This window comes from Plectrocnemia conspersa, unplaced genomic scaffold, assembly GCF_051122295.1.
Source record: "Plectrocnemia conspersa isolate PC_06_02 unplaced genomic scaffold, ASM5112229v1 ptg000011l, whole genome shotgun sequence".
Taxonomy (NCBI): Eukaryota; Metazoa; Arthropoda; class Insecta; order Trichoptera; family Polycentropodidae; genus Plectrocnemia; species Plectrocnemia conspersa.
Window position 1 is genome coordinate 1516276 of NW_028277175.1, and position 27826 is coordinate 1544101.

Genomic DNA, 27826 nt, shown 5'->3' on the forward strand with positions numbered 1-27826 from the left:
ATATTTACTTTATCACTAGCATAATATTGGCAATAATATTTTTTGTGGTAGTATTAGTTTTATAGCAACTTTATTTTTTTTAAATTAGATTACATCATTAATCAATTATCTATGCGTACTTTTCCATCTTAACACTTATCGGTCCAATAACACGATTTTTTTTATGTATTTAAAAGATCAAGTGTTCTACATGATTTTTTAGATCACTTGAAAGTTAATTAAACGCTTATTTGTACACATTATACATAGATACATATCAAAGTCAATTTACATACCAACTAATTTTTTGTCGCCGCTTCTTCGATATATTTTCATTGCAGAACCACTTTCTCCCTCTGCTCTTGGCAATGAAATCGCATCTCTCGATACCGGTTATTCTTGACAAAAAAGGAGCCGAAGATCGAGAAGAAGCAGAAGAAGAATACACGGGTTTCGTATTTTCGGTTCGGAACCGGATACTATCGACGCTCGCTAATGACTTTTGGTATCTGGTGGTCCACTTTGGTGCATGATTTATGGTCATCGTGTTCATTGGGACTTACCGACAATTGCCACCGTTGCTCAAAACACTTTCGTGAAACGTGACCCGAATGTAGACCATTAGAATTTTATTGTCTTCGCTTCTGGTGCTTTTTTTTGCAATATCAATTCGATCTCTCTGTATTACGAGAGTTTCTCTCTCGCAATTATCGAGAAGATGAGTATATCTCACGACATTGAAACCGCAAATTTGCAGGATGTCTGGAGGTACAATAAAATTATTATTTTTATTGTTCTGTATCTCGGATAACTGTTATTGGTCGACCTCTTTCGGTTAATGTGTAATCATACGCAATAAATGACACAATAAACATTTGGAAACGTTACTGCTATATAAACGTAAATAATACATTCGCGTTCCTGGCAAGTCAATCGATGTTTACCGACAAACTTTACAGTTAATTACATAATCAAATTAATAATTCACTTTTCTGATATTTGTGATATTCTAGAGTGATATACTGCTTGCCATTGTCCTGTCAAATTGTGGTTCTTGACAGGATAGACAACCAATCGGTAAATCGCACACGCGATTCGCACGCACATGGGAAACTTTCTCATAATACCACAATTCTGCATTCTGATCAATCCGATGCATAAAAAGTGACCTAACCTCGCATTTTTATGCATTATAATTCGATGCAAAGCTACTTTCGCTCCCCGTGTGTTAAAATAATAATTAATCGAGATGCGAACAAATTGCGCATTGTTCGATGTGCTAATTCATCATTGAGTTTTCACTCGAATTGCTCGTGTGCAAATCGTTTTTAATTACTCATTAATTCATTCTTTGAACTTCACTGATAAAAAAATATTTGAAGCACAGATGGTTAGAAATTCACATAAGATAAAAATATGCTCATCAATGAAATTGATATCGAAATATATCGTGACGGCGTTAAATTTACAGTAATACTATACATATATAAAATAATTATTAAAAATAGTAAAAACTATTTTAAAATGTATGAAAAACAATGATCTTCGTTGCTTTTTATTTGATATATATGAAGATTTTTTACGCCTTAAGTTTAAAAAGAGCTGTTAGTTATACTTACAATTAAGGTTTTGTGTGCGAAGTGAGGGATTTTGAGCTCAATGCTCGAAATTATGAGGGCGCAGCCGAAACAACTGCCAGCAGACCTTCGGCGCGAGCGCTAGCGACCGCTGACTTTAATTATTATTATTATAAAGTTTATTCTAAATAATAAATTTGATTTTTTAAATGTTTCAAGTCGCTACTAAAAAATCTTATTAGCATTTTTATAATAGCGACTTTCATATTGACAATTTTACTTTTTCTCTTTTATGATCCATAATTATATTCTAGTACCAAAAAATGAGTTTAATGCATTTAAGACGTAGTATATATCATTACAAATAATAAAAATGTAATTAAAATATATTCTGTCATAGAATTTTTTTAAAAGCTTGACACAAAATATAATTGCTTACACTTATATTTAAGAAACGAGACGTTATCAAAATATCTTTAGATACAATTATATATAATTGAATTAGTCTCATCTTTGTGACAAACAAGCGTTTCATTTTTGTAGTTTCTCTTTTATTATTGTCTTTTATTTTTTATTTTTATTACAATACCACTGTATTTTTGAGATTTATTTTTTATTATTTTGCAGTGCAGAAAACTATCCGAAAAAAATTGTACTATTTCTGTAGATTGCTATAGATTTTAATTTATAGTTTTATTTGCTCTACTTCATTAGGATAATTGTGGCAGTGAATAAAAATAAATTTAAATGTTTCTCATTTTATTTTATTTTACCACTTTATACAAATCTTCAATAAAATCTTATGTATCTGTAATATATTTCTTTATTCAAAATTCGACACTGCTGCTATGTTTATTGTATTGTAAATATCAAATTTACTATGTAAGTGAATTAACACGTTACGGTCCATTCACTCATTTTCGCGTGATAGTGAAACTTTGCGGTCAGTCCGTTCACGCGTATTCAAGGGATAAAAAATAATGAAACTCACGTTAACGTAATACAATTTTTAGCTGTATCAAAGAAATACCAATATATACATTTTAATTATTTTAGTAGCGTAAAAAATATGTCACTTTTTAGTAAACTGTAAAATTGCTAAAATAACCGACCGAAATGTTATAAGGAAAAATACGTAAAATATGAATTTATAGGAGTTACCATGTACATTTAGTTTATTTTTTAAATATTGTTATTAAACATAGTTTTTTTATGGTGGACCTTTGTGAACTATGATATTTTCAGTTTCCCTGTGATATAGACTATTTTTTCATAAATATATAATTTTCTTATTTTATTTTATTAATTTATTTGGCTAATATAGCTAATTATTTATAGATTAAACGAATCTAATGAAAAATTTATATAAAGATAAACAGAATATAAATAGATTGGTTTATTATGGCTAAAACTTGGCGGCACTCTGGATGCTTTCGACTGGCAACCTCCAGCGCGTTCGCGCGCGCGTTGCTGCGGGCCCGCGCTCCGTTCATTGTATGAAAAAATATGTAACTCTTCAATAAGACATCAAAAAAACACTACCGCAGCGGCTCAATCTGTGTCTAATTTCCACATGTCCCGCCAGATAACACAAACCCGCTACATTTTTGCGGGTTGCCCTAAGAATATTATTATACAAATTCACACCTCCTTACATTATTTTCCTGGCCATACTCTCTTTCATATATCTTACTATACTAAAACAATGTATTTTTCTATTATTAAATCTATGAACATTTTATAACATATATATAAATACTAAAACATTAATATTAAATATTTAACCATTTCAATTTATCGAATCGTATTTTTACAACTAGTTAATCTATTTTTATTTAAAACTATTCTCAATGTCTTATTTCGTAATTTTTTATTTTAATTAATTCTTTATATATTAATGGATAAAACCTAATCTGTGATTGAAAAAAAATCACAAAAGTTAAGGGTTGATTTGAATTCAGGTCTTTCGGGTATTAGTCACCGACTTTATCTGACCAAGGGCGGAGCTCCGACGGTTGTGGTGACTCTGCAACTGTCCTCGGTTTGCATGTTATCGTGTTTTTTCGGAATATCGGCGGCTCGCTGCGTCATTGAAATTCTGTTCTTTTTTGTTTGTTTCACATATTGGTCGCTACATTACTATCATTGAAAAACAAAGGTTCAACACATAAAATTTTGGTAACTTAAAATTCGGCTGTATTATTAATTATGCTTTAAATTTAGCTATTTAGGTTAATTCAAATGTAAGGTTGTATAAATTACATTAAACACATAAAAAAATATTTGTAGTGGTTTCACTTCTTTAATTATTTATTCCTTTATAACATATGCATTTTTAGTTGTAGTCTTTTTATTATTTTATAATATTAAAAAAACACAATGGCTTGTTATATGCGTTATTTCTTTTGGACTTTATATATAGGTTTTTTCACTGAGATTTATATATAATATAATATAAAATGACTTTAAAAATGCTAGTTATTTGTGTATGAAATAAATTTTATATAAGTACTAATAAGTTATAAACTAGTACTAGTCATTTATACCTCAAATACCAGAGTCAAATTCCCATAGAAACACTGGTGCGTTTTTTTTATCGGAGAGGAGATCTGAATTAGTACATAATTTATAATTACTGCAGATTAAGTTTTCCTATATTTTCCTAATCTTACAGATTAATATTTGTGCATAGTGACATATAGTAGTTTATATTTAATGTCAATGATTTACAGGCTTTGATTTCAGTCAGGTATCTCATTACTTACTTAGTAGTTATTGATTGTGTTTACTTGTTAGCGTCTGCAATTGCAACATAATATTTATAAATAATAAATAAATGTATCGATAACAGTGATTATATCATATATTTTTGTCAAAGCATGCATGTTAAAAATGCTGAAAAAATATGTTACAGCTAAATCCAGATATTTCATCGAAATTTTTAAATATAATAGTATTGTATTTAAATCAATATAAAATATAAGTGCTGTGAATTTATTTTCTGTTTATTTATTATATTGCAGTTTTCAAGTGCAAAGCTTTAAAATTATACTCAGTTCTTATTATTTTATTCAAACAATTAGATTTTTTTGATATAGCGCCATTATTGTCTAACACTCGGTCATTGTCACAATAAATATCACTTTCAATTCTTCCAGATACCGTAAATTTCCTACGCTTATGGCACTTGTACGACCATCGCGAGCACAGTTCCCACGTTGACAATGGACATCGGGTTTTTCTCGTCATAACTAGACAACATAGCGATGACATTGTTTCGCGATTGTTTTTATTTTTAACTTGGTTTCGTTCGACCTTCGGATAAACGTTGAAGTGTGTAACGAGCAGTAGTGCACTGGCGACTGTTTGTCCCTCTATAAATAACTTTACCGTCACAAAATGGCGTCAGGAAAGTGAAAGGTTGTACGAACGTTCTTTGTTATTACGTGCCGTTCGGGTACAATGCTTTTAATAAATTTCGTCACACGAGCCACCGTAGATGATTTGTTTTGTTACATAACGATCAAAATATAGCATACATGCTGCCGTAGTCAACGAATAACGTCGTCAGTTGACTCTTCAAATTTCTTTTTTGTTAGTTAAACTCACAATTTAAAGAAATCAGAAATATTTGTCAGATAAAATCGTGATAAGATAAGCACCGTAGTCCCTTTCAGGGCTACTTTTAAGTGCACCGTTTATATTTGAAATTTAAACTAATAATTTTGTTTGAATTTTAAAAACATTAATTAAAATTAGCTGCGGTACCTCACGATAGTGAGGGACCGACAGCTAGTATAAAATAAAATATAATGCAAAATGGTAAAAAATACATACTTATATTGATTAAAAATCAGGTTTAAATCATTGGGCGACTATTAAATGCCCAATGTTTTTTAGGGTCAAAACATGGCGCACTTAAAAATAGTCCGTATAAGGAAAGGAAATTACTATTCCTTACTAAATTTTAATGATACAAAAACATATAAATAAGTTTTGAAAAATATTTTTATGTATAATAAAAAAATGAAATATGACGCATTTAAAAGTAGCCTAAATGAACTAATTAACGTTGATATTAATAATTAATTGTTAAATTTAGGTTTTATAAGGTAAATATACATATATCGATAAAATAAACAATATATAAAACTCATACATACTTGCTACTTAATTAAATTATTTGCTTAACTGAATTGTTTTATAAATAAATAATAAATAAATTCATGCCTAATATTCGAGTAAAAAAAAATTAAATTAAATGTCAATAAATAATATAAATACAGGCTCTTCTATTTATAGAAATTTATAAGCCTATGCTTTTGAAATTCAGTAATCTAGATGAGCGAATATCAACATATGTTCACGTTTAGTTTATTAAAATATATACTAATTAGAAAACAGAAGAGATATTTTATAACTAGTTATAGAACACATGAAAACAACTATACTAGAACTTCTTCTTATTTTCTCATTTGGAAAATTTGATTTCTTTCCAAAGAATTTTAAATGACTATGTGCAACTGTCTGGTTATAAACTTCTTCTCCTTACATTGTGTTTAGTTTATGTTTTGCTTTTATATAATAATTTTTAATCATAGTTATGAATATACAAAGTGAAAAAAAATGTTATTTTAAATACTGACGTTTCGTAAACTTTTAATGGTATAGAAAAAAAAGACATTAATATTTTTTATTAATATAATAAGTATAATCCGAAACGAAAAGAATAGAGAATATATTAGCTCTCTTAAATTATGTAAAATATATTTTTAAGCTACAATATCATTTATTGGTTCAAGCTATATTAAACTATTTTTTTCGTCATTGATTTGTCACGTTAAAATCAATTGTATGTCACAAATTACTTATCGCCTTCAGCTAAACTTAATGTTCCTAATCACCAGATCGCTTATCTGTGTCTAATAATAGCAAATGGTTTTAGATAATAAGAGGCAAAGATATAAATACACTAAAACCGGTAACGAACGGTGCACTCGTTTCGCGTGACCGTCACGTCGATTTCAGTCATTTGCTTACTCGTAGTGCGTGACATGGTTAGACAAATGTTATGTAAATCACTAAATATTATTATGATATATTAGGCCTAGCGATAAATCACACTTTGAGAAGCGACGGTATTGGAGATAGAGCTGTCTATCTCAATTCTGCCGCTAGTGTGATTTACGACTGCGGAAAACAGATAATATGTCAGCGACCCGAATAAGAAAGTTCAACCAGTGCCCCAAAAAATATAATGTAGTTTAATAGTACGATAAAAAAGATCCGATTGACTCATAAATAATCGTTGATTGATGTAAAAGTATTTTGTTTTTTATCAAGCGTAATAGATTATTCAGTTTGACCTCTAAATTAGTATAATATAGTTTTCCTCGTTGAACATTAAAAACAATATTATTATTAATTTATTTAAATCAAATTAAGACGATAGCGATTTAACAAGTCGCCCCAATGCGTCACGATTTTTTTATAATAATAATGTAAAACCTGGTCAAAGGCTTTCTCAATATCTAAATATACGACATCTGTGTGAAAGTGATTGAAGACGGATCTATGTTTTATTATCTCATATAATTATTATTTTTTTTATCTAAAATGGCTAATTGTTCAATATATATAATATATTGTTGTAGTTTATGTAATCAGACAGTATATTATTGTTGTTTGTGATACTTTTTTTAAATATAACAACTTGTTTTATTTATATACACTATAGATTTCTTAAACAGTTAACATTTAAAAATAAGATAAACCTAATATTTTAATTGTCTATAATAGTAATATATTTATATTTGACGTTTTAGCTATAAGTAATGTTTTTTTTTAGACAATATAATATATTTATATGTGACGTTTAAGATATAAGTTAATAACATAAATAATTTATTGGCAATGATTTATATAATTTATGTAAATTATATCAATTTATATGATTGAACTTTAGTATCACTAAGCTGAAATAAATATGATAATCGAATCGGGCCACTTTAACACTTTGCAAGCTAGCCAGAGCGTTTTAAAACACAGTTCGATGGAAAACAGCAAGGCGAAAGTATATTATCATCATTGTTTATGTAAAATGAACATAACGAGTTTTGATACGCAACGTTTCACTCTGCGAACCGTTTAATTCGCAACCATTTCATCTGAAGGCACTTATTTTCCGGCGTGTCTCTTAAAAAAACATAAATCGAGCCGGAAGCGCGCACCTCGACCGGAAACAGTTAAATAACAACAACATATGTTTTAAGCAGTTATATAACAAAACGACTCTCACTTATTAATGTATTTAATAACTTGTAACAGATTTACTCTAATGTTTAATAGACAGCTTAAAAATTTTCAAGTGTTCAAACTGAGCCCTCTGCTCTTCTCATTATTCATTACTTTTTTTAATGGAGATTCAGCTCTTTAGTGTCGGAAAATGCCGATTAATGTAATTTTTCTGACCTCATTCCATATCAGAATATTTCTACGAACTAGATGGAAATGTTCTGGCTAAATAAATTCCCACTAAAGATCTCAAAATCACTCTTGAGGGCAAGTGAAAATTATCTTGACACATAAACGACGTCTGTGGAAAATCTTTCGGGATGTGCGGTTTTGTTATCGTGTTACACTTCGGCGATCCGTGTTTTTCGTGTCCTCTATGATACTTTAATTCCCAGCATTTTTTAATCGGATCTATAATTTGGAATAGTGAATATAAAAATTGATAATTTAACAATTCTTGAGAAATTCCATTTTTTAGTTCCTTTTCTATTGTGACGCATTGGGGCAACCTGTTAGGTTACGACAGTCTTGATTTAATTTAAAACTGTAAAACTATTTTATTTTGCACGTGTATAAAATATAAGCGAGGGTTCATGATCTGTGTCCTTGGAGCGTGTCAACAATGAGATGATTTGCGAGGCGAGAAGGGGTTATTGTCTCTCGTTCCGCGGTCATGATCAAAAAGAACAATCCACCATCGAATCACTAATCGAAGCGTGTGAAGAACAATGACATTTTTTATTTGGTAAAAAGTTTGTCATTACTCTCTTTTATGCTGCAAAGTTAATTTGTATAAAATTTTAACTCAATATAAAAAAGTTAAATCAACTGAATTTTCATTGCAGCCATTATGTTTTATGAGAGCAAAAGTAGAGATAAAGTCTCTGGAATTAAACCAATGACGTCAAAATGTAACACATAAGGTTAACCAATTAGCTTTAATGTGCTTTTGGTGCTCTTTGTTCATCTGATGCTATTCTCATTAGATTCAAAGGTCAACAATTAATGGAAGTTTGCTTTGATTGACATCCCAATGGCTTCTGCGAGGTCGTTTTATTCTGAAATTTAGGATTATTTTAAGCTGTCCAAATCTTAAACAGCTTAATACTGCCTTTCCTATTAAATAATTTAAAACTTAATATATAAATATAAAAAAGTTATGTATATTTACGATACAAGCCATTAAATAAATATACAAAAATACACAACCATAAATAAAATTAATTACTTATTTTATCAACTCTTAACAATTTAAAGCGTAATAGATTTTTATAATACTATAAAAATATGTATTATTAAATGTATAAATATTATATTGTTAAACCATATAAATAAATTTAAATATAACTATTTTTGCTATAAAAACCAAAATATAAACACTACTTATCTAATATATTATAATTCAATAAGAGTGATAATACTCATAACGCAGTTAAAAGTCGCTATATTATACTATAAAATTTATTAGAGTTTAAAAAAAAATATATAAAAAATGGGGTACTTGCGTACCCCGCTTCGCACATGCTCTTAAAAAACTTAGTGGCCATATGGTTTTTTATGAGACAAGGATTTTTACTATTAAAGAGCATCTACTATTTAAAGAAGTGATATAATAATGCTGTTAGCGGAAATATATTACGTCAGGTACATATTATAAAGTCATTAATCTTAGAGTTTAACCAAGAGATGTTTTCTCAATAGACGTGTCTTTATTTATTTTTTTACTAATAATGTATTTTCTTGTTATTTTTCAGAGGGTCGAGTCGAGGTGTCGAGGGAGAACAAGTACCTCAGCACCATGGCGCCCAGGAAGGTGTTCGGAGAGCTGGCCATCCTTTACAACTGCAAAAGGACGGCCACCATCAAAGCGGCTACAGACTGTCGCCTTTGGGCCATCGAGCGCCAATGCTTCCAAACCATCATGATGAGGACTGGCCTCATAAGACAGGCCGAGTACACCGACTTCCTCAAGAGGTTAGTTCCGCTGCTGTTGTCTATTTAATAATAAGAGTATCCAATCCATCCATATGCCAATTAGTCCGTTATCAATTAGAAAGAACGCTCAAGCGTATCAAACTCGGATTGTGTCTTTGGGTCACTCGGTTCACGGACCTACAATATTGGACTTTGCTTTACACTCTTAATTCTAAATTTTTTAGCTCTTAACCACAGTAGATGAAACTAACTGGATTTAACATTAACCAGCGCGTTTTCACTACATTCCGAAGCCAATCTTATACCATCTTAAGGTCAGATATAATAGGCGGGACATTAGCGCCTGGAAGTCACGTCGTGACTCGAACCCATCATCTCTCTCTCTCTTAGATACATGAACGAATAATTAAGCTTTCGCTACGAGTTAGCGCCTCGTTTATTCCTCTTCCTTTGTTGGCGTTTCTTCTGGTGTTTTCCTCAGCCACAGTGACCTTTGAGAGATCATATCGTTTGTCGCAATGATGACGATGACAACAGAGCTCCAAAACAAATCTACTGTAATCGTGGCCAATTTTGTGGCACGGTCAAGGCCGTTTTGCGCTTAGAATGGGAAGTAGTTATAATGAAAATAGTAATTTTGGACGTCATGCTTTATTATTGAAAATTGTTCTGAACATTCCTATACACTTGCAAGTATACTAGGTCAAATTTTAAACAAAAATTGTGTAATAAATTGCTTATGATTTGATGGTCATATGTTTTAATCTCACCGTGTCTGGTATATCAGATTTGATTGTTAAAAAAAGTACAAATTTAATAAGACTTTTCTCTTTTTATTACCCATGAAAAACATAATTAATTAATATATGTACGAAACACGACGCCCGACATTATTTTATTCTTTAGTCATGATTTTTACTTGATAAATATTTTTGATCACTTAAAACGCTGAAAAAGCGAAGCTTTTCGAAAGTAAAGCCGGATTGTGGACCAGCAACACGGTTTTCGTCCCGATCGTTTCATAGCTACTCATACTGACGTTCAAAAATAATTCGATTTATTTTGTAATAAGTTTTTTTGTAAATAAAATAACTTATGTTTCTTAATTTTGTTAAATTTTTCTCAAGTTAGTATGTGATCTAAAATACTCATTGCTTGAACGCCATTGTGTATATCACAAACTTGAGAACAATCGCCGTTCTTTCAACACCTACTAAGTTGTTTGCTATCTTGACTTACAAATAAAGTGGTGTAACAAAATGATTGGATCAGACGTTATTTTTCATATTTTTGTAGTGTTATTTTTCATATTAAAAAAAGTAAAAAAATTTTTTTTTACATAAACAATATATTTTTGCGCATTTTTAATGTAAAAAAATAATATTTAAGATCACCAACTTTATCTTTTAGTACTTTATAGGCATAGTGTATACTAGCTATTATGTTTTATTTTTATTTTTGGGTCGTTCAGCCACATGTTTTTTTTCTTTCAAAATATTTAAATTAGTATACGATGGATTTAAGAACTGCTCAACTACTTTCTATTGAATTTGTATCAAGTGAATTGCCTGGCCATTGTAAAACTTGTAAAGGGTATTTTTTAAGAGGCGTAGAACTTTAAAATAAAATAAAACACATACTTTATTGGATTTTATGCTATTAGTGTTTAAATATTTTCGAGCAGCTAAGGCCGTATATCGGAAATAACGCGGCGAATGTTGGCTTCCATGTCACCCATCATCTCTAGTTTATCGTCGTAGATTTCACATATTCCCACAGAAAATAATCCAAAGGTGTTGAATCACGCGATCTTGGAGCCAATTCACAACTCCATTACACGAAATTGTGCGCTCATCGAATGTTTCCTTCAATAATTTGATGCCTTGTTGTTGATTAAATCAACATCAACCCAAAACGAGCGGAAATTTTTTTAACAAAAAAATAACGAGTATGTTTGATTCGACTTTAGATGGCATGTGTTTTTTAATGAACTGTTTTAAGAATAATATGGAACATGATGCATTACATACATCATACTTCATGCATCAAAATTTCTCGAAAATTCATGAGAAATTTCAGAAGTGAAGTCGAGAATTCTCACTTCTCAAAAAATAAAAATTATCGAGAAATCAAAATGTCATGGATAATGCGATTAATCCCAGACGTCGTTTACGTGAAGAAAGAATCACCTTTTATTTTTAAAAGTGATTCTGAGATTTTTAGTAAAAGTATTTTAGGCAAAACGTGCTACCGAGATCTATGGTGATTGGTGAATAGCACATATACCGTCTGTATTACCGTTCAGGTATTAGGCAACGATGATAGTGTTGGTTATATTATACTAGTGTGTAGTAATGATTTCTCATTTTTTGATACAATTGTGGTTTATTAGAAATTAAATTTATACGATTTCTATTATGGTTTACAAAGCTGCAATTAAAAAACTTTTATTTTTTTTCTGTTGAGCAAATGTGATCAACTCAAATTCACAGCTAAAACAGAGTAGGTAGTATTAAAAATTAAGGAAATTCCTGATAAGCACTGCAAAATTTTTTTTGCAGTATAAAATTTATGACCGACTCTAGGAATCACGATTAGCAAAAGTTTTATTTTGCCTTTCTTATACATGTCGGTCAACAAAAAAATAAAAATGCATTAGAACTGATTTAGCTAATTTATCATTAGCGTAACAATTAGAAAAATAATTTTTTTCACCATTACAGAGAGTAGTGTAAAAAAACCAACATCTTACGGATTAATAGAGAGAGAATTCAAAATATTTGAATGAACAGGAAAGAGAACAAATAATTTACAGTGCCTATTTAAAAGGCTTTTTGGCGATTAAATCAACATCGAAATTTTTTTAACAAAAAAAAAGATACCGGGTATCTTTGATTCTGCTTTCTATGGCATGTGTTTTTAATGAGTTGTTTTAAGAATAATATGTAAAAATCTTTCTGCAATAGTTTCTCGTATTACATACATTTTTTTCATTGATTAAATTTTTTAAGGATCAAAGGATTCTTATTTCTCGAGATGTAAAAATCATTAAAAAATTTGATGAATGAAAAATTCATTAACTAAGTATATATTTTAGTTTCAATCTAGTATTAGTCTACGTGAGCTTGTAGTCTTTCATAATCCAGACATATTTTTTATAAATATTATAATGACACATTTTTACTATGAGATAAAAAAAAAGTTGATCACATTTGCTCAACAAAAGAGTGGACTTAATTAATCTTGAACGACACAAAACGCTCTACTGACGCAACCGGAACACGCGTTCGACATCGCCATCGTCATTTAGGACTCGGCTATAGTATCTGTGTAGAATTTGTAGAAGAATGATGGTCTTTCTGGCAGAAGTGTGCCTCGGGTTTGTACCGTTCACCGGCGACCCGCTATATATTATCTATATAGGAGGTGTTGTACATATTCAAATGCGGATCAGAACCGTTCGTCGAAAATTGCAAAAATAAAATCGACATGCCGACGACGACGTGGAATGTGTTAAGAAGTTGAAGGAGTAGATAAAAGAGAACGGATATTGAATTGCAAATGATACAAAAACATATTGTCAAGAATAAAAGCGTTAATTAAATTTGAATAACGCCTCACTTTTACTATCTAAAAGTTACTAAAAAACGCATGGAAAATTTTTGATATAAAAAATTGAAATATCAATTTTAATTATTATAAAACGAAAGCGTCATACACTTTCGCTTTGCTGTATTTGCGTTACTCAAACGAAAAAATCGAAAACAATAAATACGGCACTGAATCTCTTAGTAATTATTATGGATTTTCTCACACATTTCAGTCAGTAGTTATAAACTTAATCAATTCAAAATCGAAATTGCAGTACATATAATACACTATATAACAATTGCGTTAAAAGTGAAAGAAGCCATTACGTTAATCGACTAGATCTCACTCAAGGCCGAAGCTATTATTACGTATATACATATTCTATAACATGTTAGTGTGTATAAATGTTTTCATAATATAACGACTGAAAGACATTAACTATTCTAAAGCGAGCATTAAGCGCGAAATTCTCACGCAGCAACCACAGAATTTCCATACAATAAGAAGTAAAGACTTTTTCACTAAAAAAAACAAAGAGATAATAAGAAGAGCGCTTCCTAAAACGATGCAGGTTAATTCAGAATATGCTCTAATGATAAATAATTAAATAAACAAAGATACAATATGATAGGTGTAAAACAGCTTAACAATTGATGCTGAGGTGAAAGTCGACCTTTACAATGCAACAAATGATCGATGTAAGATATAGAAATCTAAATTTGTGTGTCATTATGGAAAATGCCAAACCGAAACAATCAGATGCTACGTTTCCAAAAAAATATTTGCTTTCATTTATATAAAAACTATATATAAATTTGAGTATTCATGAATTAAACAAGTACAGTTCGATAACAATTCATGTATTAAATTAATTTTTTTCTGTTTCATTGCTGTTTTATTTTTTTATTTTCTTCAGCTTTAGTTCCTTAAGAATATTTTACGAAAACAATTAAATGTACAATATCAATTTTATATTAATTTTTAAATTAATGAATTATTTATCTTCAAGATCATTGCAATTCATTTTTTTTGTGCTTCCAACAAATCGCTTGGTATTCGGTTAAAATATACTTCAACCATACCTCTTATATCAGAAATCAAAAAGTATAGCTATCATATTTTTAATATACAGTATAAAATCAAAGTGCAGATAAATCATAGAGCAATATGCGAGATAAGTCGTCTGTCTTGTGCCTGCATTACACTCTCTGGAAGTTGTCCGAACCGAAGTTACAAATGAAGTCGGCCGAGACCTACAACTTCGAGTAAGCGACCACACTGTCGCAAATTTCATATGCCGTCCGGACGGCGACCGTGAATGACGTCCGGACGGCGGCTTCTGTCACGTACAGTCCGCATATTTGCGCGCGATCGAAAAATGTGCCAAATAATCGCAATTTTTAAATTGTCCTATTATTAAAATTACGCTACTGATAATAATAAAAGTTTGTGTGGTCACTCACCAATACAATATCAGTGAAAACTTTTCGGTCGTAAATATTCAATTTATGCAAAATTTTTGTCGGCTTTTGCAAAATGCCATAAGGCATAAAAATGATACTTCAGAATACGAACACCACATCTATGACTATCCTAGAACTTGTCGCCATCGATTCTAAATAATAATTCGTTATGGTGTGACATTTATATGAACCGATCTAGGAAAATACATAAGGATATTCGAAACGATTTTTTTTAACAAAATCAAGTACCACTAATTATTTAATTTTATATGAAAAAAATATAATAACGATATCTGTTAGAAGAATATACTATCAAACATATAATTAATCCCTTGCGGTGCCCTAAAATATTCAAAGATGTCAGTAAGAGTCTGTTGAAGTCCCCGATAAGCATGTGGTATTATAACTTGACCACGTGACCACGATGCAGCGCTCGACATGCGTGTTAACCATAGGACGCCTACGCGCATACTGAAATTGAACCGAGTTACTCGTTCTATCTGAATTTGCGAAAAACCATATCATTATCTCTCTCACTGTCGTCACTTAACACGCGAGAGAGCGAAAGGGGAAGTATCTCACCGCTCGCGCTCGAAAGAGCAGCTCCGACTTCGGTCCGTTTGCCGACAATATTCGGAAGCGCTCGAAGCTGGCCAAGTCGACTGAATTACCCCCACTTTACCTTCCGTTCTCGGTAACCTCGGAAAATTTCTGAGAGATTTTAGAGCGGGCAGAACCGAACTCGACCGAAGTAACCCACTATATTCTCCGTCCTTGGCCAACCTTGGCCAACTTCCAGAGAGTGTAGTGCAGACATTACGCTTATTTTTCCCTGAGAGATGAGTTGGCATTCTGTACTGGACCTAATAAATTTTTTAAAACTAATTAATTTTAACTCTCATTAAGTTTGAACAGAAAATAGCCGTTTCGCAACTGTCAAATTGAGTTTCATAGACATTATAGAGCAGCATATAATTTCACTAGCGCCAATTTAATTATATTTTTGCATAGTAAAAATATATATCTACTGGCAAATGTGTATTTGGGCTTCACTAGTGGAAATATAATTTCACCGAAAAATATACATTTACTGTAACATATATACATCGCATGTAAATAATTATGATAAGTATGTAAATGTATATTTTACTACGCATGAAGAAGTTAAAATCATATAATTTTACTAGCACCTGCCAGATCACTGGTTAAAAATATATATCCACATGTGAAAATTTGTACCGATATGATTTCACTGAAATTATTTTTTTCTTAAAATATTTTTTGGACAGATTTGAGACTTTTTTTAAATTTTTTTGAAGGGATAACTTGATAATAACATCATTACCTTAATAAAACAAAATTTCAGCTTATCGAAATTTGCTTTAGATTTAAGGAAATATTTTTTTTTTCAGCTGCATTTATAAACTTTTATCTACATTATAAATATTTTAATTCCAATGTTTAAACAATTATTTAAACCATGTAATTGAAATGAAAATTTATTTTAATTATAGGAGTAAAATAAATCTGTATTGTAAATAATTAAATTTAACTTTATGTACATTATAACTGTACAATATGATGACTTAATAAGAGTGCTATATAATATAAATAATGGAAATATTAAGTTTAAACTGTGTTATTTTAGTTATTCTTTAGAGTTGAATGTCTCGATTTTCTTTCAAAGAATCATTTATTTTTCTTTTGAAATGCGGAAAAAACCGTCACGAAACGACATTCAAGAATCATCATCGATCATGCTAACACTCATCCATCGGATAGAGCTGTGTAAAAATTCACGAACACTAATCGCTTTTCGGAAAAGAAAGTCCACAATCCAAAAAACGAAGAAGAAACGCGAATCACGTGACGCAACAGTCAGTGAAAGTGTTATCGAATAGCGTATATGGTTTTGATTGCGTATCGATTTCGGTGACACAATTATTATATCGTCTAGAGTTGCCATGCATTTTAATGATTTGCTTATTAAAAAAATAATATGTCTGTGTGACGTTAAAGTTTGCACAAGTGGAGGCTAGTGTTGTAAATTAACGTGACGTATCAACGTGGAAAACAACGTGACGAGAGTAAATATTGTCATTGCGCTTAAAAAAAATGACGAAAATATCCGAAGGTTTCCATAATAAAAATTATTTAAATAATATACAGTATTCAATTCACTCATTATTAAAAATATGTTAATATTAGAATTTTAGGTTTAAGTATAATATTATATAAATAGATTTCGATATGTTTATAATACAAGTTAATTACCTGTAAAATACATTGACACAATTAATTATGAATATGAAAAAATATTTTAATTAATAAAATCAATACAATATAATTTTAGACTAATTAGTTAAAGCAAAACTGTCGAACAACAAGTTTTCCAACATAAAATCAGTGACACAAAATACTCCATTAAAAACATTATTAGCAGTGTGAAATTTAACATAGATCAAAATATCTTATCTTTGTATTATAATTAGCATTAACCCAAGAACGATTCTTTAAACTATTTTTAATCAAATAATTAATTAATAATCTTATACACATACATATAGAAGTGTGTGTTTAAATACATAAATATTGTAAAAATAAATCGTCGGTTAAATAATTAATTTCCTACAATTATTTCATCCAATAAAATAATTATAATACTATACATATTTTAAATTCATTAATGGCGCGTTTAAAAGTAGCCTATATTATGTGTTTAAATGATTTAGCATTTAAGTTTATCATATATCTATATTAGATTTTTGCCACAAATATAAAATCACTCGATTTAAAAGTCTAATTTTATGCGAATTATTTATTTTTTCTCAGTATTTATTATTTTTAGATATCAATAAATTTATTTAATATTTACTATACTATAATATAAGTATATGATAGTATAATACACATGTTACATATTATATAATAATAAAAAAATCAATTACATATATTTTTATAGTAGTTAATTAAAGTAAAATCTTGGAATTAAACCGAAAATTTTCAAACATAAAATGAATGATACACATATATGAGACAATAATAAAAATAACACTAAAGATTTATTGAAATATTCGGTTAATTTTATATATATTGTAGATAAAGATTTTTTATCTTTGTGGCACAAAAAAATTATGTAATTCAGTTGGACTTAACACAAAACCCTTTTTTATTTTTTTTAAATTAATTAAATTAAATTAAAAATTGTTAATGAATTATATAGTAAATACTTGTATATACATATAAAAGTGTGCGTTTAAATGTAGCCCTATCATACTTATAAATTGAATAACCAAATATGAAAATTAAATAGCAATTTTAACAAATTTATATACTATTAATCGAATTTAAAACTATAAATGACATATATACATATAAAAATGTGCATTTAAAAGTAGCCTGTGATATATATTTATATCGGTTCATTGTGGAAATTGATTTTATTGAATGTTTACTGAACTAATTATCGATATTAATTATTAAAATTTATTTTTCAGTGTGCCAATATTCAAGAATCTTCCGGAAGACACTCTGATCAAGATATCTGACGTCTTGGAGGAGACTTACTATCAACAAGGAGATTACATCATCAGACAAGGCGCTCGAGGGGATACCTTTTTCATCATATCCAAAGGACAGGTAATTGGACTTAACAACATTCAGCGATTAATCTACCGAGCAAAAGCTCTTAAATCACTCTTCTTACTTCAGCGCCGATAATTATGATTTATCTCACATTTTTACTTTTACGATTAGTTGCATGTCATTATTGTATTTTTATCATATTTATTTTATTGGCCGTGAGGAAAACAGGTCGATCGCTCTCGTGAGAAAATATAATAGGTACATATGTCTGTGTATTGAGAATATCTTTTGACATAAACTTAACCCGTTTCCGACATATGAAGTTTAATTAATAATATATCTATATTAAATGTGTGTGAGACACTTTACCTTTATTCAATGAGAAAATTTTCACTGTCAAATAGTTGAAAGAGTCTTTTGTGTCATCATGACACTGTTTGACGGAGGAAAATACAAAAAATGTGTGTCAAACTAGTGTATTATCTGCATAATGGATTTTTAAAATATATTTTACCGTTTAACATGCATACAAAAGTATTTTCTATTGAAACGTTTCCCATTTATTAAATTTATGTATCAAATCAACGGTTTTTTGTATATTCAATTTGAATATGAATTCCACAATATGTCTAAATTAAATTTAATGGTAGATCAATAACATCTTAATTGCATAAAAATCTTTCTCTTTAATGTATGCATTTTACTTAAAAAAATAAACTAAAAGATCTAATATTATATTTTATGTAATTATAAGTTCATATTATACTAGTTGTTTATTTATTATATTATATACCTTGTGGCGTTAACGTGTTAAAATAAAACAGATCCGCCAACGGCAAAAAAACTAGTTTAGCAACCAATGCAACTCCACTGCATAATTGCACTTTGCATTTCTATACACATGCATCACAATTAATGCAATTAAGTTAATAATTAGCCCTTAAAGATAGTTTATCTGTAATTTGCGAAAGAGATAGATACTTGTATTCCCCTTTCCTCATTACACTATTACAATAAATATTAATAACGTAACGGGCATACGAAATAGTTTATTTGGTGTCTAGTAACGGATGGTGTGTGTGTGCGTTTTTATCGATCAAAACACGTTATGTCCATTTTGATGGACGACGATTAATTTGGTTGCGATCGAACGCCATAGTTAATCGTAAAATTCTAGCGGTATTAATGTTTAACTCCGGGTTATTACTGTGATTGTCTTGATTAGGCTATTACTGTTTAATGGCAATCTTAATCTTTATTTCAGGTCAGAGTTACCATTAAGCAGCCGAATTCTTTGGAGGAGAAGTTCATCAGGACTTTAGAGAAGGGTGACTTTTTCGGGGAGAAGGCTTTACAAGGGTAAGAAATAAAAACCATATATATAATAATATCTCATATTGCCCTTTGCTTTTGAGCAAGCCATAATATGCAAGACATCGTGTTTAGTACATTTTATAATATTATTATATTTTATAAAAATATATTAATTAAAATAGTTTATTTTTAATATTAAGTTTTTTAATATGTAATTTAATCACTTAAAAATATGACATTTTTATTAATCAAATTATTTCCCACTAGCTGTCGGACTCTAACTATCATGAGCTACCGCAGCTAGCAAATGTGTATATATACCGGACGCTCAACTTTTAGGGTTTTAATTTTTTTTCGATTCATTCTGATTTTTGAAAAAAAAATTTAGTGCCTAGTTCCTAACATTTTAAATAGTACCAATTTTTAAATATATTAATAATAAATGTACAATAGTAAATATTAGAAATATCAAAGAGTAGATTAATATTATATATAAAACCATTAAAATTATATCACAGAAAAATATATTATCTATCATTTCTTCAAACATTTGTCAAAGACGGAATAGTGCAGTCCGTAACGTAAGAATAGTAACTCTAAGGTTGCAGGTTCGAGCCCCGACTTATAAAAAATAAAAAACCGGGCTCAGCTGCAGTGACATCTATTGATTATAAATAATTGTACAGCACATATTAATTTATAATTAATAATATAGATATCAACGATTCCTAGACTTTCAGTTTGGTGGTTAATACTTACTTGTAGGTATTCATTATAATTGATTTACTCAGTTGGTACAGATTTGTCCATTGTAACGCACTGGGCTCACGCCTGTTAGGTTACAACTAAAGATTTAATCAAAATAAATAAATTATATGGTGTAAAATTTAACTGTTCTATTTATTTTCTTTCAAAAATTGACATTATAATTAATAAAAAATATTGGAATAATGATTATTATATATAATATAAGTTATTAAAATAATATTGTTTTAAAATATTTTTTAATTTCCAGAAAAATTCATACCTAAAAGAATATATTTACTTGAAGAATGTAGAAACATCTAAAATAAATATAGTATATTTTTTTTAATATGAGTAATAATATACTTTCAATAATAATACTATATTTTTAATATAGGCGCACTTAAAAATAGCCTTATTTATGAGGAATTTTAATATTTGAAATCTTATTTTATAAAATTTTATTATTTCAAAATATTTGTAATATCAAAAAATATTTTACATTACATTAAAAAATCCTTATTTATCTCTTTCTAAATGTAAAAATGTAATTGAAGAAATGATATTTATCTGATATTTATTAGTAATTTTATACATTATTTTTATTAATGTAAAAATTAATATTTTACCCAGGAATATTTAAAAGATTTTTTTTTTACACTGATTAAAATAAACTATGTCTTAATAACTTTTTCTAAATATTTTTATCTTAATACCCGATAATATAAAACATTATTTAAGAAAGTTTTTAATTTAAAATCCTTTTTTTAATGGTAAAATAAATTTACTTTTTTCGAATATATAAAATATTGTAGAAGAAATGATATTTTTTACTCTAAGATTCACTTTGATATGAAGTAATAATTAAATTGATGAATTTAATAAATAAATGTAATGCATACTGTATTATAAAAATGATATATTTATTTATATATAAGGGCATTTAAAAGTAGCCCAACTAATTAAAAATAAAAAAAGTAAAAAATCTATAGAAGAAATAATATTTTTTTGCTCTATACAAAAATATACTTTTTTTCCATAAATGATATTTTTTTACTCTACGAATTGTATTATTTTTACTCGATACATAAATCAACTTTTTATTGTTTTTTTAATTAATAAAAAATATTTAATACATACTAATTTATATAAATTACTTATTTGTCAATATAATGCCATTATAAAGTGGCTTGATTATAAGAAACACAATTGTAAAAATCTGTTATTAAAACTTCATTTTTCAAAAATCAGTCTAAAATTACTGTTTTAAAATAATGAAGATTACTATACCTGAATTTTTTCTACTTCAAAATATTATGTAAATAAGAGAATAATCTCATATAATATATCGTAAAAATCATAAATATATTTTTATCATTTAATCATAGAATATATACAATTTTCAAGTAAATATTATTATTATTTAAAAAAATATTTTTTATATAAATAAATAATTATTTTTAATGCTGTACATTTCAGTAAATTATTTATTTTATTTCTAATTTATAAATTTAAAATTAAATATGATAAAGAAATAATAATAAATCAATATTTTTCTTATTTATAATAAACATATATCTGATTATATAAAGGCACTTAAAAATAGCCATTTAAGAAATATTTTATTAAAATTATTTTTAACTAAAAATTACTATTTAATATATTACTATATTTTAAAATACTAATGAATAATATGGCTACATTTTTTTTAAATAAAAATATAGATATTGTATATAAAAGATTTTTATATTCCAGATTAATAATTATTTTTAATATAAAAAATTCTTTAATATACAATTTTTTATATAGGCGTACATTAAAAATAGCTCGAATAAATTAAAAAAATCATTGCTGTGATTATCAGTGATAGAAATTACAAATTTCCACCAAACTTATACCAATTATATTTGTATAATATTTTTTTTAATGAACACACTATATTTTTTATAAGTATATTGCTTAAGTTAGTTAAGGCTATTAAATAAAAACATATCCCTAAAGTTTAATTATATCCCTCTTCAACTGAAGTTTAAAACATCATACCATTTTAATTGCAGTCCATTAAAAAATGTCACAATACTTAAAAACATCTGTACATTCTTTGAAACGATTTTTTCTGTAAATGTTGAAGCACAATTCCAACAATCTAGTACAAGAATCCACAGACTTTCTACAATGATTACATGCATTATCTACTTCCTCGGTAATTTAATAATACCAATGACTAAACCGAGATATTATTACGTAACTAAATCTATTAATCTTAAACTTATGCATATTGCACCCAATAGTGAATGGCAGTTGCATAATCATTGAGCAATAGTGATTGTATTGAAAGCTAAACTATACGACTTTTGATTTCAGCGATGATTTGAGAACCGCCAACATAATCTGTGATTCAGCCGAAGGCGTTACGTGCCTAGTGATAGACAGAGAAACTTTCAATCAGCTCATCTCGAGCCTAGATGAAATCAGGACCAAGTACAAGGACGAAGGAGACTCGAGGCACAGGTAAATCAAATCTAATATGTTTAATCTATCTAAAAAAAACTACATATTCACTCTTACTAATCGCTTTCTGGATTTATTTCTTGGTGAGTTATCTATAAGAAAATATAAATGTTTCTGAATTATATGTTAGAAAGTATATTTATTTGTTTTATAATATGTTTTACAGACTTAATGAAGAGTTTGCAGCGCTCAGAATATCGGATCTTCGTATACTTGCTACTCTCGGAGTCGGAGGATTTGGTCGCGTTGAGCTTGTTCAGATTCACGGCGATCCATCCAGATCGTTCGCTTTGAAGCAGATGCAGAAGGCTCAGATTGTCGAGACTAGACAACAGCAGCATATTATGAGCGAGAAGCAGATTATGGGTGAAGCTAATTGCGAGTTCATTGTGAAACTTTACAAGACATTCAAGGATAAGAAGTATTTGTATATGCTGATGGAGAGCTGCCTCGGTGGAGAGCTATGGACCATTTTGAGGGACAAAGGTTAGTACTCATTAACTTCCATTGCAAAATTTTGATGAATCAAAAGTTCTCAAAATACATATAGGGCTACCAACTTTTAGATCTAGTTTGTGCTGTGGTAATAATCTACATGGACTTAGGAAATTTAAGAACTAAATTAGATAATTGATAGCTTCTTGTTCGAATATTATTTTGCCCATTAAGCAAAATAAACATGCTGCAACTGGTATCATCTTTTAAATCAATAAATTTATTTTATTGATTTAAAAGATGATACCAGTTGCTCGTTTTTAGAGTCATTCATTGTAAGATCTTTAAAAAAGTTTTTAGTAAGATCAATTTGAATTAATCATCTGTGATATTAGGAAAATCTAGGAAAACCTAATCTGTAATGATCAATCAGAAATATAATTATATAATATTTACTTTCCCTAACACAATAGAAATCAAAATGCAAAGGTTCATATGAGATTTAAACTCGGACATTTTTGGTATTAGTCACTGACTCGACTAGAAAACATGACACAATCTCTCGACTCTAGATCAGTGTGCCATATTTGAATACATTCGCCTTTTTACTAGGAGCATTATAATACAATTCATAGCATGTATTCAAAGCACTTTTTAAAATTTATTATCTGAGAGGTAGTGTCGACAATTCCTCGTCGATTCTTTATGATTTTCAGTTGTGGACTAGAGTTCCCTAGAGAGTCGCGATTGCGTCCCTTATTCTTGACCGTTACGGCTAGAAAGAAAATTCTCCATTAACGAGCTCCAAACACAACTAATAACTTTTTTCTTTACTTCCAGGACACTTTGATGACTCAACCACGAGATTCTATACAGCGTGCGTTGTTGAAGCCTTCCATTACTTACACTCTAGAAATATTATATACAGGTAATACATTTTATAAATAAATATAAAAAATTGAATCAACTTAATAACATATTTATAATAATTTTTCAGAGATCTTAAACCTGAAAATCTACTTCTGGATAGCCAAGGCTACGTAAAGTTAGTAGACTTTGGTTTCGCTAAGAAATTAGTGCCAGGCAGGAAAACTTGGACGTTCTGTGGAACCCCAGAATATGTAGCTCCTGAAGTAATTTTGAATAAAGGTCATGACATTAGCGCTGATTATTGGTCCTTAGGTATTTATTAAAAAATGATTAGAAAATAGTTATGGATGAATATATTTAATTTATTATTTTTCGATAGGTGTTTTAATGTTTGAATTGCTCACTGGCACTCCTCCGTTCACCGGCGGCGATCCGATGAGGACTTACAACATAATTTTGAAGGGTATAGATGCAGTTGAATTCCCAAGGAACATAACTAGAAACGCAACTGCTTTGATTAAGAAACTGTGCAGAGACAATCCTGCTGAGAGATTGGGCTATCAGAAAGGAGGAATATCTGAGATACAAAAGCATAAGTAAGTATTTTTTATAATTTGGTTTAGACTACCATGATGTGTCACAATGGTCGAAAAAATAGCATTACTGTACTGAGCAAAACTTTAAACGTGACAGCGTATTAGGAAGACGGATGTCTTTTGCCATAGGCGAGTTGACAAGTACAGGTATCCTCGCCGAAACTGGCATAAATAAATGTGTAGCAATTTATAATATTTTACAGTATCACAGCAAATCGTAAAAGAAAGGTTAATAACTATCACATATATCACAAAAATCTTTTATGAGTCATATATATTCGGTCGCTCAAGGGTTCTAATTTTAAAATCATATTTTCAAAAATGCTATTGACTAAAGTGTTATAAAAGACACAAATCAATAATGTATTATCAAAGTTTTAAAGCGCTCCTTAAAACAAAGCCGAGCATTTAAAAATATTTGACACAAATAATATTGAATTGTAGAAAGAATTTTCATTTCCTTTTGAACATAGCTGTAAGGTCTTATTTAGCCAGTTTATTCATACATAAGTTATAAAAAAATTCCATTAGAAACAACACAACATTGCATTCCAATGCTGAAAGGTATACAACTGCCAGCAGCGTGTCTCCACAAAAAATCCAGATCAATCTGCAATGACAGATAAAAATACTCGCAATAAAAAGTTACAGGTTTTGAATTGCCATGTCTGTCGTTTATGATTAATAGAAATAGCAGTGGTCCCAAAATAGAACCCTGCGGAACTACATAAGGGGTAAAATACACCATTGACGGTGATCCCTCAACTAAAATTAAGACAATCTGATATATTAATGATATTTTTTTAGATGGTTCGATGGATTCAATTGGGAAGGACTCACTCAACGCACTCTTCCACCGCCGATAATGCCAGTCGTCTCGTCTCCGTGTGATACCAGAAACTTTGACGAGTATCCTCCAGTCGGCGACGGTCCACCGCCAGACGAACTCTCCGGTTGGGACAATGACTTTTAAACAATCATCGAAGATCATTACAAGTCTATTAATAAATAGCGACACTTAATCATTATCAAACTATATCAACACACATTTAATGCCCGTAGAATTCTAAATATTTTATATTATAACAACTGATTCTTCTACCAAAATGAGGCATTATAAAAAATAATGACAAAACTTAACGTATATTTTAATAGTTACTATTTAATTATTATGTCATATAATTAATAAAAGTGTATTTAATTTGTAATATTATAAAATAATACTTCATACACGTCAAGTAATATAATAATCTATATGGTGCTAAATAGTTATTATTATTAATGTGCTGTTGTCAATTTATTCTTCCGTTTTATATTATTTAATACTAATATCACACATTTTAACTATGTTTCTTTATTATTATCATTATTATTATTATATAATTTACATTACATTACAGTTATGACTTAACTTTGAATGTCTGTATAAGAGAGTAAACTTATGGCTTTGTAAATTAAACAACGCTGAACGTATCAAATTTGATCAAAACTTCTTGCCGTTTCATATAGCGAAACGAACAACTTGCCATTTAAATTTTTTTTTATTGTTGAATTCCAATCACTTTAATTTAAGACGTTATCTGTACGTAAACATCTGTATGAATTATGTATATTTTTATAAATAGGTCTTATGTGCAATTTTGTTAGTTTATGATTTGCTGTGGAAGACAATAATTATTTTTTCACATATAGTTGTATAGTTTATTAAAGAAAAACTAGGATGTTCTACATTTTTTTTAATATGTCTATAAAAATTGTTAGTACTTGTTTATTATATAGTCTATATATTTTTTTATTAAATATCTATTGTATTTAATACACCGGATGTCAAAACCATACGTAATACGTTGTAAATATACATATTTTTATGCTTTTCTTTTTTTTATGAGTCATTATAAACGGACCATTGGACATGTAGTCAATTTATTTCTATTGAATCATAAGAGATGGATACCTGGTGATAAAGAATGAAAACTAATATCTTATTAATTATTTTTATTTTGATATAAAGATGTTTATAATGTAAATAATTATGTATTTTTTTATAATTAAAAGAATATATAAGTCAAATTTTATATATAGTTTTATTGTATTCCAAACTTTAATGAATATTATTTTAGCACTTTGTAGGTGGAATACTAAGATCTTTGTTTCGCGACGCTCATTGGATAAAAACAGGAGACGATGACGAAACTTTTTAGCTAAAATATTATGGCTAATTTGGAAGCACATTATTCATTAGATGACAAAGATATTTATTTTTTCAATGGCTGTTTTAGTATTCTGTATTAACATTAAAATTCAGTAAGTATCTATATGTAATTTAATATAGCTTATCAACCTCCGAACAAAGCAAATATATTTACTATTTCATATTGTATTTTCAGACTTTCTACAGATACAATTATGTCAATATAGACATAAGCTGACAAATATTAAATACTTTTAAACACAAGTGGCCCACTTGAAGGTTTTGATTGGCACTTTTGAAGTTTTGAAATTTCTATATGTTTTACATTTTCATACCGATCGACACTAAAAAATGATCATATAATAAAAAATAAACTGCAACAAAACTGACGTTTACGCAGGCAGAAAAGTCGGCCGCCACCGATCAAACGATGCGGTCGTTGTGCTAAACAAAAATGTGCTATAAACACGTTGGATTCAGATCACATTTTAATATTCATTCCGTGCATCTCAATACTCAACATTTTTGATACGACTACTACAAACATATGAAGCTCATGAATGCTCTAACATATCTCCTGTAAAGCAGACATAATGCAAAATAAGATTCACATAAATGTTTTATACAGTAGCCTTAACCAGCTCAGTGGGAATTGAAAAACCGTAAAAGATTTTTGCTACATTATATGTTTTTTTTATCGTCGAAAAAATTATTAAAGGTTAAATATTACTTTATATAATA

General features: G+C 28.9%; 1 protein-coding gene across 4 annotated transcripts in view; it reads left to right on the forward strand.

The window, feature by feature from the left end:
* Positions 1–26969, forward strand: part of for (cGMP-dependent protein kinase for) — a 164100-nt gene extending 137131 nt beyond the window's left edge. For all 4 annotated transcript variants that reach the window (XM_088197144.1, XM_088197145.1, XM_088197143.1 and 1 more), the window contains 9 exons: positions 9605–9824; positions 18337–18478; positions 19689–19783; positions 22847–22993; positions 23160–23479; positions 24269–24356; positions 24426–24610; positions 24678–24894; positions 25702–26969. In XM_088197144.1, coding sequence (XP_088053270.1) covers positions 9605–9824; positions 18337–18478; positions 19689–19783; positions 22847–22993; positions 23160–23479; positions 24269–24356; positions 24426–24610; positions 24678–24894; positions 25702–25867 — 1580 coding nt within the window. In that variant the 3' untranslated portion in view covers positions 25868–26969. The remainder of the gene's footprint in view (positions 1–9604; positions 9825–18336; positions 18479–19688; positions 19784–22846; positions 22994–23159; positions 23480–24268; positions 24357–24425; positions 24611–24677; positions 24895–25701) is intronic.
* The last annotated feature ends 857 nt before the right edge of the window (positions 26970–27826 follow it).